Source organism: Dipodomys ordii, unplaced genomic scaffold (genome assembly GCF_000151885.1).
Source record: "Dipodomys ordii isolate 6190 unplaced genomic scaffold, Dord_2.0 Scaffold232, whole genome shotgun sequence".
Taxonomy (NCBI): Eukaryota; Metazoa; Chordata; class Mammalia; order Rodentia; family Heteromyidae; genus Dipodomys; species Dipodomys ordii.
Window position 1 is genome coordinate 395,191 of NW_012267448.1, and position 19,634 is coordinate 414,824.

At 41.1% G+C, this 19,634-nt stretch overlaps 1 protein-coding gene across 1 annotated transcript; it reads left to right on the forward strand.

The window, feature by feature from the left end:
- The first annotated feature begins 2,908 nt into the window (after positions 1–2,908).
- Positions 2,909–19,555, forward strand: LOC106000648 (histone deacetylase 8-like). The gene is made up of 6 exons (XM_013035934.1): positions 2,909–3,331; positions 3,847–3,899; positions 8,423–8,553; positions 10,250–10,391; positions 17,280–17,421; positions 19,397–19,555. Exons 1-6 carry the CDS (start codon positions 3,107–3,109, stop codon positions 19,553–19,555), a joined length of 852 nt encoding a protein of 283 aa, XP_012891388.1. The 5' UTR covers positions 2,909–3,106.
- Positions 19,556–19,634: the final 79 nt, after the last annotated feature.

Here is a 19,634-nt window from a genome sequence, read left to right on the forward strand (position 1 = left end):
CACCTCCCCCTCCTCCTCCTCCTCCTCCTCCTCCTTCCTGTCGGTCATTGGGCTTGAACTCTGGCCTGGGTGCTGTCCTTCAGCTCTTCAACTCAAGGCGAGCGCTCTACTGCTTGAGCCACAGCACCACTTCCGGTTTTCTAGTGGTTCATTGGAGATAGGAGTGTCACAGGCTTTCCTTGCCCAGGCTGGCTTTGAACCATGCTCCTCATATCTCAGCCTCCTGAGTAGCTAGGATTACAGGTGTGAGCCACTGGGGCCCGGCTAATTGGTCTTCTTTATCCTGCCCAGTTCATTCCACACTGCCTATCCCAGAAGGCCCAGAACAAGTCTCATTACCTACTTACACTGATAATATGTCATCATTTCACATTTCAGTCAATTCCTATAGCCCCATAGGCACTTTCCCCCCATCTATGAGTGTGTGAAGTCCTCTTCTGTCCTAAAAAGCAAAGCTGGGCTCTGATAATCCCTCAGACTACTTCCTTTCACAATTACATTCCTTCAATAAGGAAGCTACATACAAGGCTTCATTACTTAACCCCTTGCATTCTGGCTTCCTCTCCTACCTCTGGTTCCACCTATCCCATAGAGCATCAGTGAACATTTTTTTGTTAGCTCTTCCTCCTTGAAATGCCTCCCCTGATTCCTGGGAAATCTTAGTACAATTATTTTGATTCAACTGTTTCCTTTTTGTCTCCTTTCTTTTGTCTTTTTCCTATTACAAATATCCAGAATGAGGAATCTTCAACACTTACCGCTTTGTAGGTAGAAGATTCTGTGGTGCAGAGCAAGTTTAAATGATTTGATCCAATTCACTTTTTGTTTTTAGAAGTTCACTCTGGAGCTGCAAAGAGAATGGTTTGTACAGGCAGCCAGAGTAGAAGGAGAGACCATGTGGATATTGAAGAAAGTCCAGGCCAAAAATAATAGTGCTCAGACTAGGGTAGTTACTCTACTGAGGGGGAGAAATAAATGTATGTAAAACAAATCCTAGAGATATAAATAATGGAAATTGATGGGTTGGATTTTCAGGTAGGACAAAAGAAGGGTAAACAAATGACACCCAGATTTCTGGCCCACACAACTGGATAGACATTGGTATCTTTATTGAGCTGTGAAAGATAGGAAAAGGATGGAAGGTACTTGGCTATGGGAATCATGAGTTTGGTTTTGAAATGTTTGTAATACATGACTATTACACAGTGCAGGAGAGAGAGCCATGTACTGTTGGCTCTCTCAGACACTCTTATGATTTCATTTTTATGTGGACAATATTTATTTCTCATGCAGCTTCTTAACACAATGATTTATGAAACTGTTTCCATTGCCATCACCCAAGTTTAAATTATCACTTCTTACCTGGGAAGTTATGGGACTCCCAGCCTCTAGTCTTTCAATGACTATTTTTTCCTACACACTATTACTGTACAATTTTTTCACAAATACTTCTAAGGGACAGAATGTGGTTCACTTGGTAGCACACTTGCCTGCCATGCATAATATACTGGGCTTGATCTCCAGGACCACACAGCAAAATCTGTCTAAATGAGCTGGGCACTGGTGGCTTACACTTGTATTCCCAGATACTCAGGGCGCTGAAATGTGAAAATTGAGGTTCAAAGCCAGCTCAGGCAGAAAAGTCCAGAAAACCCCATTTCCATTTAACCAGCAAAAAGCAGGAACTAGATGTGTGGTGCAAGTGGTAGAGTGCCAACTATCAAAAGGCCAAGCAAGAACTTGAGTTCAAGCCCCAAAACCAGCACACAGAAAACATATCTCTCTAAATGTTTCCCCATTTCCACAGAATTAAGTCTGTTTTCTTTATTAGTCTGTTCTAAAGCTCTTTAATTTTTTGTTCCTTCTGCTAAAGTAGATGAGAAATTTTCTACGGTTTTTGCTTATGTGCTCATTCTAGTTAGCATGCTCTCCTCTGGCTCCCATATTCACAGAGAAAAATCCTGTTCATCCTCTTAAGACCACTGTATGCTTTTTCCCTTAAGTGTGTAACTTTATGCAGTCTCTCTACAATCTGCATTTGTTAAATGGGTATATTATAAGCTCCTTCATAGGACTGTGGAAGGATGACATGAAAAAATACATCCACAGTGGCCTATCACAATTAAAAAAAATAAAATGTGAGCGAGACATTAAAGAAGTTACAGATATTGCCTGTCTCTGAGGGTGCTAGTAGGTCAGTTCAGCTTGTAGCAAATCCTGTGAGCATCCAAGAACCTGGAAATGCTGATTTTAATTCTAAAACTACCTCAGGATACTCTTAACAGGACCTGCAAACCAAACTTGAAACATTTCCCTAGCCTTTGTTTAGTTTTACAATAAAGGAGGGAGGGAAGAACTACAATTTCCAAACACAACTGAACACATTCTACATCCTTCCTATTATTATATCAACATTCAGGGAGTACATTTGGCATCATTGCTTCATTCAAATCTACCAAGCAATTTTCACAGTATCACATAGTCTCTTGGGAATATATCAGATTTGCCTGAATAAATTCTTGTGGTTCATCACCTCTTACACAGTAAATGATGATAAGTGTTAAACTAAAACTGCTGCACAGAATTTACTGTGCATACTTTGCAAACCATTTACATCATTCATTGATCCCCATGCCCATCTTCAGGATAAACAGTTGAAGTGGGGGGCTGTAGACAGCTACATTGAATCTGTCATTAAATACTTAAAGTCTAATATTTTCATAGTGAAGCAATTCATAAAGAGTCGAGGCTCGTTTTTTGTTGTTAAAATGAAATGTATGGCTATTTTAGTGTTTAGCCGCAGCTCTTCCGCTACCCAGACGTGTTAAGAACTACATTTCCCAGCATGCTCGGAGTCTGGCCTGACTTCATCTCAAATGGCCCCGTAGGGCAACAAGGTATGATTAGTTTTGACCGTATTTATTTCTGTCATAATAAGCCGGTCCTAACTGGCAGTTATTTGGGCATTTTCCTTTATCTGCCAAGCCTTCTTTCTTTGAGGTGCTGTCACTGAGACGGGTTCTTCTGTCCTGAGAAGGCCCAACCATCGCCACAATTGGCTGAGGAGCAGGGGCAGTGTCTCCCGCGGTCTCAAGAATAGGAGGGAATGTTGACCGGGGAGCACCGCTGCGGCCAATCTGGGGAGCAGGAACCGGAGCTCAGGCTGGGTCTGAAGGCAGTAGAATCCAGACCTTGCCTCAGAAGCGGTGGGAAGCGGAAGATGGACAAACCACAGTCCCAAGGAAAGGGTGGGAAGCCGCTGCGCCCTGTTTACATTTACAGTCCGGAGTATGTCAGCGTGTGCGACTCCCTGACCAAGGTTCCCAAGCGGGTGAGAGAGATTGGGATGAAAGACCTGAGTGGGTTTTGTGCATGAAGGGCGGTCTGTCGGGGTAGACGCGAGGGCTTTAGGAAGGCGGGAGACTAAAAATCCTCCACAGAAATTGGAGTCGCTGTGTCCGGAGCCTAAAGCTGATGTAAAAAGAAAGCGTTCCCGGGGGATTCGGTGAGTGCCAGAAGCCGGTGGGGGAGATTGGGGGAGGGAATCTGTGAAGAGAAGGGGGAATGGCTAGGCCGAGATGGAGTTTCTTTAGGTAGGGATTGCTTACGTTGTGAAAGAGAAACTGCTGAGGAGAAGTACTCCATCTCCCGTGGGAAGGCGCCGGGCAGCTACTATCTACGCGATTTTGACTCCTCATCTCTGTATCGTCTAAAGTGTATTCCATTAAGAAAGGGAGGCGAGCTAAAGTAGATAGCTCCTTCAATCTTGGTGACGTTTATTGGATTTCGTTGAATTAAACTATGAAAGAGACTGTCTTTCTTTTTTCTTATGCTGTATTTTTTTAGGCCAGTATGGTCCATTCTCTGATTGAAGCATATGCACTGCATAAGCACATGAGGTAAGTTGGTTATTCTGCATCTAGCTTTTCATCCCTAAAGCTAGAAGCCCAAACAGAGCCTTGCAGTCCTACTTCACACTGGGGATAATTAAGGAGAGTATGTTGCCTTAAAAAAAAAAAAAGCTTTTTTTGTCGGAGTATTTATAGTGTTTGTAATCTTCTGTAACTTTAGAAAAGCTCTTGAAAAATTAAGGAAACTTGAAAAAAAACACAGAGAGAGTTACGATGCATTAGATATCCGACTTTATTTCGGGGTGTGATAGGTATTTTGGTAGACAGTTTGAGATGAGTTATGCTGCAGGTCTTCGGTTCTTGTTTTGTACTTTGTTTGGGGTTTGTTTTTGATGGGGCCGGGATTTTTTTCCTCAAAGCCAGATTTGAGGGTACAGGTTCAACCTAAGATTTTTAGAAATGCTTCTACCACCACCATACTTTAATGACCTAGCTTGGAGAAAAGTCAAGACCCAAGCAAACTGCTGAAGCCAGCCAGGACTCCAGGACTCCAGACCCAATGAAGTGCTTCTTAAAAAACAAATGAATCTAGGCATGGTAGCTCATAACTATCATCCTAGCTACATAGGCAGCATAAATAGGTAGGGATAAATAGACAAGCCTGGGTATAAATGTGAGACCCTATTTGAAAAATAAGTAAACAAAAAAAGGACTGCATTGGAGATATGGCTCAAGTGGAAGAACACTTGCCTAGCAAAATAAGGCCTTGAATTCAAACTCCAAGAGTAAAAATATTGCCTATTCTATATTAATGTCACTATAAGTGCATCTATATGAACCTGCCATATTTATAAGTAATACTTATGATATTTTCTGGCCAAATAGATAAGTGTCCTACACCAGCTAGTATTGTATGCTTATCTTCTGCTTTCATCTTTCATCTTTATAATTAAGCAAATGATTTCTTGTGTACCTCACTTTTATGGACAGAGTGGGTTGAGACAGGGTCTTGCTGTGTAGCCCAGGATGGTCTAGAGCGCAACTCTGCTTTCCAGGTGTTGGAATTACAACAGTGTTCTACCACTCCCCACTTGGTGTTACTTCCTTTAGACATGTTCTTTATTTTTTGTTTTTATGCCAGTGCTAGAACTTGAACTCAGGGCCTAGATTCTGTCCCTAAACTTTTTGTGCCCAAGGCTTGCACTCTTATCACTTCTTCAGCCACACCTCCACTTCCAGCTTTTTGGTGGTTAATTGGACATAAGAGTTTCATAGACTTTCCTCCCTGGGCTGGCTTTGGACCATAATCTTCAGATTTCAGTCTCCTCTGAATAGCTAGGATTAAATGTATGATTCACCAGCACCCAGCTTCAGTCATCATTAAACCTTCTTGTTCAGTCAGTATAACTGTATATTTTTTTTACGTGTTTGGGCGGTTTTTGTTGTTTGTTTTGGAAGTACTGAGATTTGAATTTAGGGCCTTATACTTGCCAGGCTGATGTTTTACCACTCAAGCCACACCTCCCACCCAGCTTTTTGTGTGATTAATTGGAGTTGGAATCTCATGGATTTTCTGCTAGGCTAGCCTCAAATCTTCCAGACCACAGCCTTCTGAGAGGCGAGGATCACAGACATGAGACCCTGATGCACACAATTCACTAAGTTTTTAAATCGGTTTTGGGACTTGAACTCTGGGCCCGGGCATTGTCCCTGAGCTCTTCAGCTCAAGGCGAATGCTCTACCACTTGAGCCACAGTGCCACTTCCAGTTTTCTGGCAATTTATTGGAGATAAAAGTCTTACAGACTTTGCTGCCTGGGCTGGCTTTGAATTGTGATCCTCAGATCCCAGCTTCCTGAGTAGCTAGGATTACATGTGTGAGCCATTGGTGTCCATTCTCACTAAGTTTTGTTTAATTTTTAATTATTTTTGGCAACACTAGTTTGAAATTATTTTACTGCAAACAGCAAAGAAAATCCAACTGTCTTCTCCACTATTAAATTAAATAGTTTTTAGGTGGTGGTGGTGGTGGTGGTGGTGGTGGTGGTGGTGGTGGTGGTGGTGGTGGTGTGTGTGTGTGTGTGTGTATGCATGCATGCAAGTCCTGGTGCTTGAATTTAGGCCTTGGGAACTGTCCCTTATCTTTTGTGTGTGTGTGTGTGTGTGTGTGTGTGTGTGTGTGTGTGTGTGTGTGTGTGTGTGTGTATGCATGCAAGTCCTGGTGCTTGAATTCAGGCCTTGGGAACTGTCCCTTATCTTTTGTGCCCAAGACTAGATCTCTACCACTTTGAGCCACAGCTCCAATTCTGGCATTTTGGTAATTAATTGGAGGTAAGAGTCTCACAAACTTTGCTGCCTGGGCTAGCTTTGGACCACAGCCCTCAGATGTCAGCCTCCTGAGTAGCTAGGATTAGAGGTGTGAACAACCAGGGCCCAGCTTAGTTGGTATTTTCAACCTTTAACATTTAACAAAGTACATGGGAAGGTACCATAAGAGAAAGCCAATAGGTCTGGGAAACAGTCCGAGAAATTATTAACTTTTTATTTTATGGATAGATGATACAGACAAGTTTTCTTGAAGAAGAAATAAGAATCACTGGGTCTTGACTGTAATAATTCATTTTTTTGGCTGGGCCAAAGGATTTCTCCTGAGCAGCTTAGTTTTACTAGTAGCCTTTATAGACAGTTTAATTCAGTGAAAAACTTGGGGCCGTGCCCCAGTTCATCAGACATTAAGAAACCATGACTACATCTCTGCGGTCTGGATCTGCGCTGCTTCAACTTGAATTTAAGAAATATTATCTTGTAGAAATCATCTTGTTATTTTTTGTTGTTGTTTTTGCTTTTTGTAAGAGGTTTTTTTCTCCCTTGAGATTATAATGAACATGGTGACACCACAAATAGTCAGAGGTCTGCACTTAAGTCTGCTTTGGTCATTTGGAACAATATATACAAAAATATAAAATGTAAATAAAAAACAATCTTATTCTGAGCATTTCAGTAACTTTTTTGTATATATATACTTAGCTGTACTATAAAGTAGTTCGTTTATATAAGATAGTTAAAAAGGCTAAAGACAAAAAAGGATTCTTTTTTCCCCTTTTTTTGTCTATGAAGTTGCTGAGTTTTTTAGCGGGGTGGGGGGAGGGGCGGGGGAGAGCAGGAGGGGTGACCTGTTTGATGTGTATATGAAACAAAGTCGTTCAGTAAACCAGAATTTCATTTTGCTGAATTGTTCTTAAAAAATCAGCTGTTAAATACTAATTCTGATTCACTGAGTCTGGGGTAAGGCTGAAGTTCTGCATTCTTAAGAAGTTCCCAGGAAATGTTGGTGTTGCTGGTCCCTAGCAACCCCTTTCAGCTGCAAGGGCTGGAGAACATAGGTACAGTGAGGATACAAAGAAAAAGTGGGGAACAAGCAACTAGAGGTCAGAGGAATTAAGGCCTATCGCTAGGGCAGGTCCTTTTATTCTCTTATGTGCTCCTATTTGTCACTTCCTATGAGGAGTAGGTTGAAAGGTTCTGAGTAAAGCCCAGTTTCAATCCCCTCACCGCTGCCCCCCCCCGCCCGCTTTTTCCTTTCAGAGATAGATGGGAAGGGCCAAGTATAGAAACTTTTTTATCTTGAGTTTTCTAATTTGTTTCCTCAAATATCGATGATATTTAACCACAAAGAATTTGTTTGTGAGCTGGGCCCTGGTGGCAGAGGCCTGTAATCATAGCTACTCAGGAGGCTGAGATCTGAGGATTGCGGTTTGAAGCCAGCCTGGACAGAAAAGTGTGTTAATCAGTAAAAAGCCAGAAGTAGGGCTATAGCTCATGTGGTAAAGTATCAACCTTGAGCAAAAAAGCTAAAGAATAGCACCCAGTCTTGAGTTCAAATCTCAGTGCTGGCACACACATTTACTCTTCACAAGTCCCATGCAGTTCCCTATTTTATCAATGAGAAAACTGTATAGATCAGTTAATGTATACACTCCAAATTCTAACACATGATAACCTGGCTGCCTTTTAAAATAAGATATAAGAAGCCAAGATGTAGCTCAGCAGTAGAGCACATGCTTAGCATGTGCAAGGTCCTATATTCAATTTCCAGCACCAAAACCATAATAAATAAGTAAAACAAAATAAAGACTTGGGTGAAAGGGTTATATATCCCATTTGGCAATTAATTCAAGTGGAGATATCTCTGCTTACTGGCTTGTCATAAAAATTACAACTCAAAAAAAATTACAACTCATAGAATATGGTTTATCTGATTCCTGACAATTGGTTTAACTTAAATATAATTACTCACTTATTTTTGCCTATTTATAACTAGGAGAAAGAAATCTGTCCTTTGCCCATTATTAGTGAGGTCAATACTTTATATGAAAGTAGAGTATGTCCAGTACAAGGGAGGAACCAAATTTGTTTATTACATCAGCTCACTGGAACCAGACCTGGGAGTTGTATTTTAACCTCTCACATTACTGGCTCCTGTCTCCAGCTTTGGAATATTCTGGGTCTGACTCACTTACCTCTCTTTGTCTCTGTTATTCACTTACCTCTCTTTGTCTCTGTTATTATTAGGATAGAGAAGCCCAAAGTGGCCTCCATGGAGGAGATGGCCACCTTTTACACTGATGCCTACCTACAGCATCTCCAGAAGATCAGCCAAGAAGGGGACGAGGATCATCCCGACTCCATAGAATATGGACTAGGTAACATCTTTCCCAGGCAATGATGGGAGACTTAACAGCCCCCATCTGGATTATATTGCTGCATATTTTATAACTTTTATAATGACTTTAAATGCTTAATTAAGAAATAATGTGTTAACACTCTGTGTGGGGGTGCATGTGTATATGTGTGTTGCTGGAGATGGAGCCCAAGGTTTCAAACATATTAGGCATACACTCTGCCACTGAGTTATGCTCCCAGTAGTCCATTTTAATCTCTTGATTTTGCCACACAGAACTCACTACCCAGAAAAAGCATGCAAATTAAACAAAACTGAATGATGATCCAGATGGAGAAAGAAACAGTTCAGTTGATGCAGCCCTAATGAAAGTACTCAGATCTGGTCTGGCTGAATATATGTTGATGTAGCATCCTCTAACTTTTCTGATTCCTTATTAAAATTCATTTTTAAGCTTAGCACCAGTGACTCACACTTGCAATTCTAGCTACTCAGGATGCTGAGATCTGAAGATTGAGATTCTAAGCAAGCCTGGGCAGGAAAGTGTATGAGACTCATCTCCAGTTAACTACAAAAAAAAGTCAGATGTGGAACTATGGCTGAAGTGGTAGAGTGCTAGGCTTGAGCAAAAAAGCTCAAAGACAGTGCACTCAGGCCCTGAGTTTAAGCCCCAGGACAAGCAAAAATTTTTTGCTGATCCTGAGGCTTGAAATTGGGGCCTGGGCTCTGTCCCTGAGCTTCTTTGTGCTCAAGGCTAGCACTCTACCACTTGAGCCACAGTGCCATTAACAACATTTTCTGAGTAGTTTATTAGAGATAAGAGTCTCACAGACTTTCCTGCCCGGGCTGGAACTGAACCATGATCCTCAGATCTTAGCCTCCTAAGTAGCAAGTGTTACAGGTGTGAGCTACCGGCAGTTGGCTTTTAAATACATTTTTAAAAACCATAAATAACCAGTGTGAAGGGGGGGTGGATAGAAGGGGATATAGTTGTGGAGATGGGAGGGAAGGGATGGGAAGAGAAAAACAAAGGAGGAGGCAACAATGCTTGATAAGAAATGTACTCATTACCTTGCTCATATGATTGTAAACCCTCTGTACAGTATTTTCACAATAAAAAAATTATTTAAGGGGCTGGGAAGGTGGCTCAGTCTAGAGAGCTTGCCTTGCATGCCTGAGGCCCTGGGTTTGATTCCTCAGCACCACATAAGCAAAAAGAAAAAAGCCGAAAGTGGCACTGTGGCTCAAGTGGTAGAGCGCTAGCCTTGAGCTGAAGAGCTGAGGGACAGCGCGCAGGACCAGAGTTCAGGCCCCATGACCGGCCCCCCCCCAAAAAAAAAACAACCAAAAACTTATTTTAAAAAAAGAAGAAAAAAGTAACCAGTGTGATAATTTTGAGAAACAACATGGCTTAGTAAGACACTGGATTGAGGGAGCAGGTCAAGAGATCTAGAGTCCAGACCTGGCTCTGTGCAACCACAGCAGGATTCATCACCTCATCACCTCTCACTTTGCTTGCACTATCTCTAGGTTATGATTTGTTTATCTTGAATGTTTATTCTTTTCTAGCTCCAACCTTCTTCAGCATTCAGAGGTTTCTCTCTCAGTTGAAACTGATGTCAGTGCAGTAGCTTTTGCTAGAGCATGTTGTGGCACTTCAACCTATTCCTCCTCCTCCTTCAAGTCATCTTTAACAAGCCCTCTGTTTCTGCCTTCAGGTTACAATTGCCCAGCCACTGAAGGGATATTTGAATTTGCTGCAGCAGTAGGAGGGGCTACAATCACAGCTGCCCAGTGCCTGATTGATGGGATATGTAAAGTAGCAATTAACTGGGCCGGAGGGTGGCATCATGCAAACAAGTAAGTAAGGAAATGCTCTTCCTGATTTCTGATGGTTTTCTTGACTCAATTACTTAGTTATACAAACTCCTCTGCTTATCATATTGACGTTTTTGAGAGACATATGTGTATCTAGCACTTCCTAAGGTGTTCTGAAGAGATGCATGTGAAATAGGAAGATAACCTAATGTGGTAAAAATGAAAAGCACACTATTGAGAATCAGGACACAAGACCTCTATGCCTAGTTCATTTGTTAACTTGGCTGACTTGGACAGGTTGACCCACAAGGGCCCTCAGTTTCTTCAGCAAAAGGGGTAGGGCAAAGGATGTGATTAGACACTCTATAAATTCCTTTTCAGTTTGCTAGAAATTCCCCTGTTTTCATGGGATTTATGCCCTAGAAACATTAACAAAATTAGAATAATTAGAGAAAAGCTTGAATTATGGTACCAATGAAATAAATATATGAACTAAGCAGTTGGGAGAAATTAATGGAGGGAGTCTTAGCAGGGTTCATTTTATTTGTTTATTTTTGTGCCAGTACTGGGGCTTCAGAGCCTTGTATTCTCACTTGGCTATTTTGCTGAAAGCTAGTGCTCTACCACTTGAGCCACAGCTCCACTTCTGGCTTTTTGGTGGTTAACTGGAGATGAGAGTCTCAAAGACTTTCCTACTCAGGCTGGCTTGGATCCTCGATTCTCAGATCTCAGCCTCCTGAGTAGCTAGTATTACAGGTGAGAGCCACCAGTGCCCAGCAGAGAGGTGCATTTTAGAGCTAATTCTTGCTAGAAATGGCAGACAGATTTTTTATAAAGTGGTAAATTGGAAAGAATAGATTTTGAACAAAATGCCAGAGAATCAAGAAGGAGGCTTATGCTACCGTCTCCCAGGAAAGTGGCAACACCAAGTTAGATGTCTGTCTAAAGAGAAAAGGCATGTGTAACAGCTTTCTTTGGTGCTACTTGGGGTTGCAGAGAAAGTCTTTTTGGAGTTTTGTGTTCACATGTTGAACACTCTACCCTGGTGAGAACTGCTGGATCTTTTTCAACAATGGCATGCCATTTAGTATGTCATACATACCTATTGCATGTTGTGGGTAACAGATTTAAAAAACTTTTGTATGCTAAATGAAAGGAAACAGCTGTGCAAATAACTGCCAGGGCATCGTTTTCCTGTTGCCAGCTTATTCAGGTGCTCTTGAGTCCAAACAGCACTTTGTGTTTGGGGAGTTTTTTGTTTTGTTTTTGAATAAAAAACAACAACATTTTAGCATATACTGGTTCAGATAGTAGAATGTTATTATTTTTATCCACTTGGCAGATTTCTTAATCAATGAAGTGAGAAACCTCACTAGGTGATAGAGAACTGATACTTTAGTAATGAGTTTTACACAGTCTTAAAAACCGCATGCTCTTGTTATTGTTTGCTTAAATTTTTTTTGGGGGGGTCCGGTCATGGGGCCTGAACTCTGGGCTTGGGCGTTGTCCCTCAGCTCTTCAGCTCAAGGCTATGGCTCTACCACTTGAGCCATAGCTACACTTCCGGCTTTTTTCTTTTTGTTTATGTGGTGCTGATAATCAAACCCAGGGCCTCAGGCATGTAAGGCAAGTGCTCTACCACTGAGCCACCTTCCCAGCCCTGTTTGCTTTATTTTTAAAAACAAAGAGAATAAGCCCTGGGAGAAGAGAATGACTTTTCTCCTTAAATCTGAAGAATGAAAAGAGAATCTAAGACATATATTCTCCTAGGTTTAGCAGGTAGAGAAGAAAAAATAGCATGGCTTCATAGAAAATCTCTGCTTGTAAAGCCTGATCTAGCTTCTTATGTGTTTATAAACACTCCAGAAAACCTGCTGGGACCTATGTAAATTTCCAGTTGAGTTACACAGACACTGCCCCTTTTTAGTGTGTGTGTCTCTGTGTGTGTGTGTCTGTGTGAATATGTGCACACACGCGCCAGTGCCAGAACTGGGGCTTAAACTCACAAAAAACCCTGGAAGTTTCACTGTGCCTCAAAATGGTAGAATGCTACCCTTGAGCAAATAAGCTCAGAGATGGTGCCCATCAAGCACCATGACCTACAAAAAAATGAGGGAGGGTATATATGAGTATGAAATTTGGAATAGATGGGAAGGATCAGGAGGTATCTGTGGAAAACATTGATTCCCAGTCTTCAGGTGAGTGTTTCCAACACTCAGTGGTAGTTACTGGTAACACCAGGTGACTTAGTTAATGTCAAAATGTTTGGGAAATGGAGAATAGAGTTATTAAACTGAGATTAGTTAATTCTTCTCAGAGTAGGATCTAAATAAATATTTTTGATGAAATCAGTAGTAATACCTTAACAGATTTGTTAGAACTAAGAATGAGGGGGAGATTGCACACAGCAGTCAGAAATGAGAGTGCTCATGAAGGTAAGTCAGGGGGTATCAAGCATTTTAGAGACTAGGCTATTATATAAGCTTTGCATTTTAACCAGGAGGCCATTAGGGGGAGTATAAGGTTAAATCAAGAATATTCTCTGCTTAATAAATTCTATTAACATCATTTACTTTTCTATTTACTGATCACCTAAAATGTTTCATCACTTCACAGTGTTCTCCTGCACTAATTTCTTTCATCATCCCAGTATATGGCTCATAATAGGTCTTTGATAAGCATTTATGATTTAAATGAAAGTTTAGAATCAACAGATTCTTGAAATCTTTTACTAATGAACTATATTCAGTATTTCCCTTGTGATATCACCCTTCAGAATTCAAAAAAAAGCTGATAAATGTAACATTCATGGTCCCTTGTGTTTAAATAATTTTTAGGCAAGAGAAGGGGGGCAGTGAGATTGGGGGTTTATTTTATTCATGTAAATGATAGTGTCGGACCACCCAGCATTGGGTACCTAAGCTAGAAGTCAACTAAATCCTGGCAGGCTCCTACATTTACCTACAAATTGAACTCATTGTAGAGTTCTTACATACCTTGTACAGGGTGCTTATATGGGCACTCATGTGCACATGTGCTCTCTCTCTCTCTCTCTCTCTCTCTTCTCTCCCTCTCCCTCCCCCCTCTCTCTCTTTCTCTCTCCCTCCCTCCCTCCCTCCGTCTCCCTCCCTCCTTCCCTGAGCTTCTTTTAACCAAGGCTAGCACTCTACCACTTTAGCCACAACATTCTGACTTTTTCTGTTTATGTGGTACTGAGGATTCAAACCAAGGGCTTCATGCATGCTAGGAAAGCACTCTTACCACTAAGCCACATTCCCAGCCCCTAAGGCTTTCTCTGTTGTTAGCATCTTACATGAGTATGATGCATGTGTTAAAGAATCAATACTGAAAAGCAATATTACTTATAGGCCATAATTAGGCCATAATTTGCTGAAATTGTCTTAGTTTTTACCTAATATCTTTTTTTTTCTGGATGGGGATCCCATCCAGTATACCACATTACATTTTTTTAAATTGTGTTTCTATTGTGTTTAAGTAGTTATACAAGGGGTTACCATTCAACATGCCAGTTTATGAGTACAAGGCATCTTGATCAGTATCACCCCTTTCATCATTCTCTTACGTCCCTCCTAATCCCACCCTCCCCTCAGTTTTCCTAGTTTCATGGATATGCATTGAATATTATGACTGAGTTCTTCCCCAACTCCTTGATTCATTATTCTTTCCCCCTTCCCGTTGCTCTCCCACAAACACATCTCAAGTACTAGCTGCCATATTACATTTTATCATCATATCCTTTAGGCTTCCCTTGGCTGTAAGAGGTTCTCAGGCTTTCCTTATTTTGATGACCTTTACAGCTTTGAGAAGAACCAATAATATGCAGAATTGTGTATTTTTGCATCTATTTTTATGTATTTTTCAGTCTATTTAGTAGGAGTATGACTGTGTGTGTGTGAGTGTGTGTGTGAGAGAGAGAGAGATTCTTCCTGTGTAGCCCAGACTGACTTCAAATGGTGAACATCGTTGCTTCAGGTTCTAGAATCTTAAGTATCCTAAGAAATACAACTCCTTTTTGTTGTTTTTCCCAGCACCTATTTTTTCTTTTTTTCCTGAAATCTCCAGCATCTATTTTTTGACTTTTTTAGTTTATATTTTTTATTGTAAAGATACTGTACAGAGGGGTTACAGTTACATGAGTAAGGTAATGAGTACATTTCCTATTGAGCATTGTTACCTCCTCGTTTGTTTTTCCCCTACCATCCCTTCCTTCCCTACCTCCCCAACTCCTCCCCATGGTATAACCCCTGTTTTCACTGTATTATATGACTTTTTTATTTGTAAAGATACTGTACAGAGGGGTTACAGTTACATAAGTAAGGTAATGAGTAAATTTCCTATCGAGCATTGCTACCTCCTCCTTTGTTTTTCCCCTACCATCCCTTCCCTTCTTACCTCCACAGTTCCTACCTCCCCCACCCCCAAGTTGTAAAGTTCATTTTCAGCATAGTGTCTTTAGGTCTCATTGTTACAATGGGTCAACCTGTATCCTTGTTTCAGCATTTTGTTATTTCCCTTTCCCTCCCCATATTCATTAGAAAAATGTATACACAATGTATATACAAGATACAGGGTACCAGAATAAAATACAGTGAAAATATGGGTTATACCATGGGGGAAGAACATACCAAAGAAACAAAAAAATCACAAAACAACTGAGACAAAGAAATAAAAAACCTTTTGTGTCCCTATCTTGGGGTTCATTTCGCTTAGCATCATCTTATACAGTCATATAAACATAGAATTATATGACTTTTAAGAGAGCAACATTTTCATGAAATTTTCATGGTAATTGTATTTATTTTTCCTTTAGCATCATAGGAAGTTTGGGGAATGACATAAATGACAGCATTCTTCATAACTGAAATTGAAAGCAAAGACTAGCACTACACTTCAGTACATTAAGCAAAAAAAAGTAAAAGATCAAGGAGTAATAGGTACATATTTTGAATTTGCATTTCAATTTCCATTTATGTCTCCTAAGATAACAGTAGCATGTTTTTGTCAACTATGAAAAACAAACAGGCTCTCTTGCAGGGTACACTATATTATAAAAATTCACGTATGCTAAAGATATTTGTCTGCTCTAAGCAAGGATCTGCTACAGGAAGTGTTTCTATTTATTATAAAAGTAGATGCTGGAACAGCATATAGTGGTGCTGTGGCTCAAGTAGTAGAGTGCTAGCCTTGAGCTGAAGAGCTCAGGGACAGTGCCCAGGCCTAGAGTTCAAGCCCCATGACTGACCCCCCCCCCCAGAGAAAAGAGGAACTATAACAAGTTACCACCAGTTTAATGGTTTAAAACCACAAAAAATGTATTCTCATATAGTTGTGGAGGCCAGTAGTCTGAAGTGAAGTTTTGGGAACTAAAATCAAGTTGTTGGTCAAGGCCTTTCTAGTCTCTACAGCTATGGTCCTTTCCCATAGCCTGTGTTCTCCTCCTTCATAAACAGTAACATGGCTTCTTTGCTCCCTTTCCCTCTTCTTTTACCACATGGCCACCTTCTCACCCTTAGCCTCCTTCCCAGTGACTGTTGGTGATTACATACGAGCCTACCCAGACATTGCTGAATCATTCTCTACCTTTGCATCCTTAACTTAATCCCATATGCAGACTTCTTTTCACCACATTTGTAACATTTATGGACTCCAGGGATGAGGACACCATGGCTAGTTGTAGATCTTGTGCCTAGTATCGGTCAAGCTCTATCCCTAGCACTGTGTATGAAAACATACACATACACACAAAGACATGGACATCTTTGGAAGCCAGTGTTTATCCTTCTGCAAGTGCTTACCACCTAACGGCACTGTTCTAAGTAAGCATCTAATACAAGTATGGCACTTGCTGTTTTCATATCTATCCTGATACCTAAACTTTTAGAAGAAAAGGTACATGCTGGTTTCTCTCTCCCAGTACCTTGTATGCCTAGAGATCATGAATGAATGTTAGGATATACACTGAACCTCTGAAGTCAATTTAACTTCATTTAGCAAAGATCCTTGAGCCAGAGAGTAAGAGAGGTTTTTAGATCTTTGGACAGTCATACAAATCAATAGTTGCCATGTATCTACTATGTGTCTGATGTCTTGAGAGTAATTCAGTGTAAGGACATTAGTAGGATGACCCTTCCCCCGCAAAGGTGAGCAACAAAGTATGCCAGGCTGGCTAAGAATGGTGTGGTATATGGCAAAGCAGTGACCTCATGCATAGATAATAGTTATTTAGGTCACCACCCACCCCCAACTATAACTCCACCCCTGTTGTCCTTGCTATTGTTGAAACACCCTCCCTTTCATCACTACCCAGTGCCCTCCAGCTTCAGGGATCTCACTTCCCCCTCATGCCACACATTTCATTTTCAAGCCCTTTTAAATAATGCTAACAAAATTCTTCCTTCTGTTGAGATAAACTAATGCCACTGTTCTTCCTCAATCTTTTGCCTCTTGTGGACATAAGAAAGTCTAGTTTCTGTCTATGACAGCCACCCAGGTCTATCTCAACCCCCATAAGTCTTGACTTCTCATCCATCCATTTATTCATTCAACAAATGCTTCCTGAGCATCCTTTGTATAGCTGACAGTATGTTAAGGACCTGAAATAGAGGTGAGCAGGCAAACATCTCTTCTTAAGGAGGTAGCAGAGACAATCACATGGATAGTGCAGTGAAGCAAATATTGTAGCAGAGAAGTACAGTCTATTGGAGACTGGCAGCAGGGGCTAATAATCTGCACTTAGGGTTAAGATATCAGGAAGGGGCACTTCATTCATTAATTCAATATCTACTGAGCACTTACTTTATGTCAGGCCTTCTGACACATAGTTAATTAGTGGCCTTAGATTTTACTATGCAAAGTGATCAGCATTGCTGAAGTTTAGGAGATGCTTCCTTACATCAACATTTATTTCAGTCTTCAAGTATGTAATGTGTCCCAGGTAGTGAATCCAGGTATTGAATATACAAAGACAGAACACGCTGGCACCTCTCCTTCACTTAGGAAGCTTAGAGTCAGCCAGGAGAGAGTGACATATAAACTAGCACACCAGCATGAGGTAATGAATGGTCCCAAGGAAGCACATACAAAAAGGCACTAAAAATTTAGCTGCCAGGATGGCTTCTCAGCAGATTTTGTGGAGGGATTCAAACTGTCAAAGCACTTGAGCTGAGTTCCATACTAGGCAGACACAGAAGGAAAGGAGAAGGAAAACGAGACATGTCAAGAGTTCAGTATGGCTCGGTCTAAAATTTGTCTGGGTCCCTGGAAGGAGAGGCAACTGGGAATGTAGAGGAGGACTGAATCCTCAAGGACCTTGTATACTATTCCTTCTATTTGGATTTTCTCCTGGAGACAATGGGAAGCCAGAAAAGATCATTAAGCAGGGAAGTGACACAATCAGATTTATCTCTGACAAAAATAACTCTGACAGTAGAATGGAGGATGAAATCCAGGGAGTGAGGCAGGAACACAGGTACAGTCAATCGGGAGAGGGGGGAAGAATAAGGACAGCAGCAGAGGAAATAGGAAGGAAAGCCAGAGGGAGGACTGATGAAGCACATTTATCAGAGAGAGGAAGATAGAAGAATAGAAATTGACTCTAAGGTTGCCAGGTTGAAAGTGGTTTAGGAATCTAGGGAGAAGAGCAGTTTGGGGGAGGTTGTGGTGGGCAGAAGGCATTGCTGATGTTTACTGAATATCTAGTATGTGTTGTACACTGGAGGAAGTCCATGAAGACCATGGAATTAGGAAGATGTATAGGACTCCTTCTATCCTCCATGAGTACAACCTAGTAGAGAAAAATGTACACAGAAACAAAAAATGAAAAGGAGTTGTATGAAGAGGCATACGCAGGATATGATTAGGTGACACTGACCAGAAACACCCTGCTGAGGCAAGAGAAGTAGGCATCCCAAATCAAGTGTCCAGAAGAAGAAATAGGAACTGAGAGTGTAGCTCCATGGTAGGAGTACCTGCATAACATATGTGAGCCCCTGGCTTCAAACCCCAGTATTGCAAAAATATAAAAAATAGAAAATAAATAAAAAAGAGCTGTGCAACAGTGGCTCACACCTGTAATTTCCATGTCTGTAAGCTTCTCATAAGGCTGAGATCTGAGGATTCTAGTTTGCAGACAGCCTAGGCATAAAAGTACACGAGACTCTTATCTCCAGTTAACCAGCTGGAAATGGAGCTGTGGCTCAAGTGGTAGAGCACCAGCCTTGAGCAAAAAAGCTAAGGGATAGCACCCAGCCCTGAGTTAAAGCTCCAGCACTAGCACAGAGAGAGGGGGGAGAGAGGGAGGGAGAGGGAAAGAGAGAGACAGAGAGAGAAAGAGAGAGAGAGAGAGAGGGTAGGGGTGAGGGAGAAAGATAAGAAAGACAAGAAAAATTGGAGCTCATCAGGTAAGAACAGAAAGGGTAAGTCATTCCAGGTAAAAGGATTCACAAAAGCCAAGTCAAGTCAGGGAGATAAGAAAAGACCAGGTGGATCAGATAAGATAATGTTAAGGGAAATGAATCCCAAGATAAGGACACAAGTTGTTTTTTTTTTCTTGCTATTGTTTCTAACATACTTTTAAGGTACCATGTAATTTCTTTTGTTGCTTTGTATGTCCCTCCCCCACGGTATAACCCCTGTTTTCACTGTATTTGATGTTGGTATAATTTGGGGAGCGGAAGGGAAAAAACAAATTGTTTAAATAGGGATACAGGTTGACCCATTGCAACAAAGACATGTACAAGACACTATGTCAAAAAACGAACTTCACAATTTAGGCAGGTGTTGGGTGGGAGGGGGAGAATGTAGTTGTGGAGATGGGAGGGAAGGGATGGTAGGGGAAAAACAAAGGAGGAGGCAACAATGCTTGATAAGAAATGTACTCATTGCCTTGGTCATGTGATTGTAACCCCTCTGTACAGTATTTTCACAATAAAAAAACTTATTTAAAAAAAGGATAACAAAATTAAAAAAATAAAAAGACCTGGTGGTAACAAGTGTCAGTATTGCTGGTGCCATGTTCCATGTTTTAGATTGGAAACAATGGGGAGCTAATGAATGTTCTGAAGAGTGGCATGGTCAGAGCTGCATACAAATGTTTCATTATGATGGCTGTGTTTGCCCCTCCTAGAAAACAAGCTCCAGGGGACACATGTTTGGTCTCAGTGCTTAGAACAGAAAACATGCAGTAGATATTCTGTAGGTGTTTGTTGAAAGAAGGAGCTAATATAAGGGATCAAGTAGGTTATGACACTAATACGGGGTACAAAA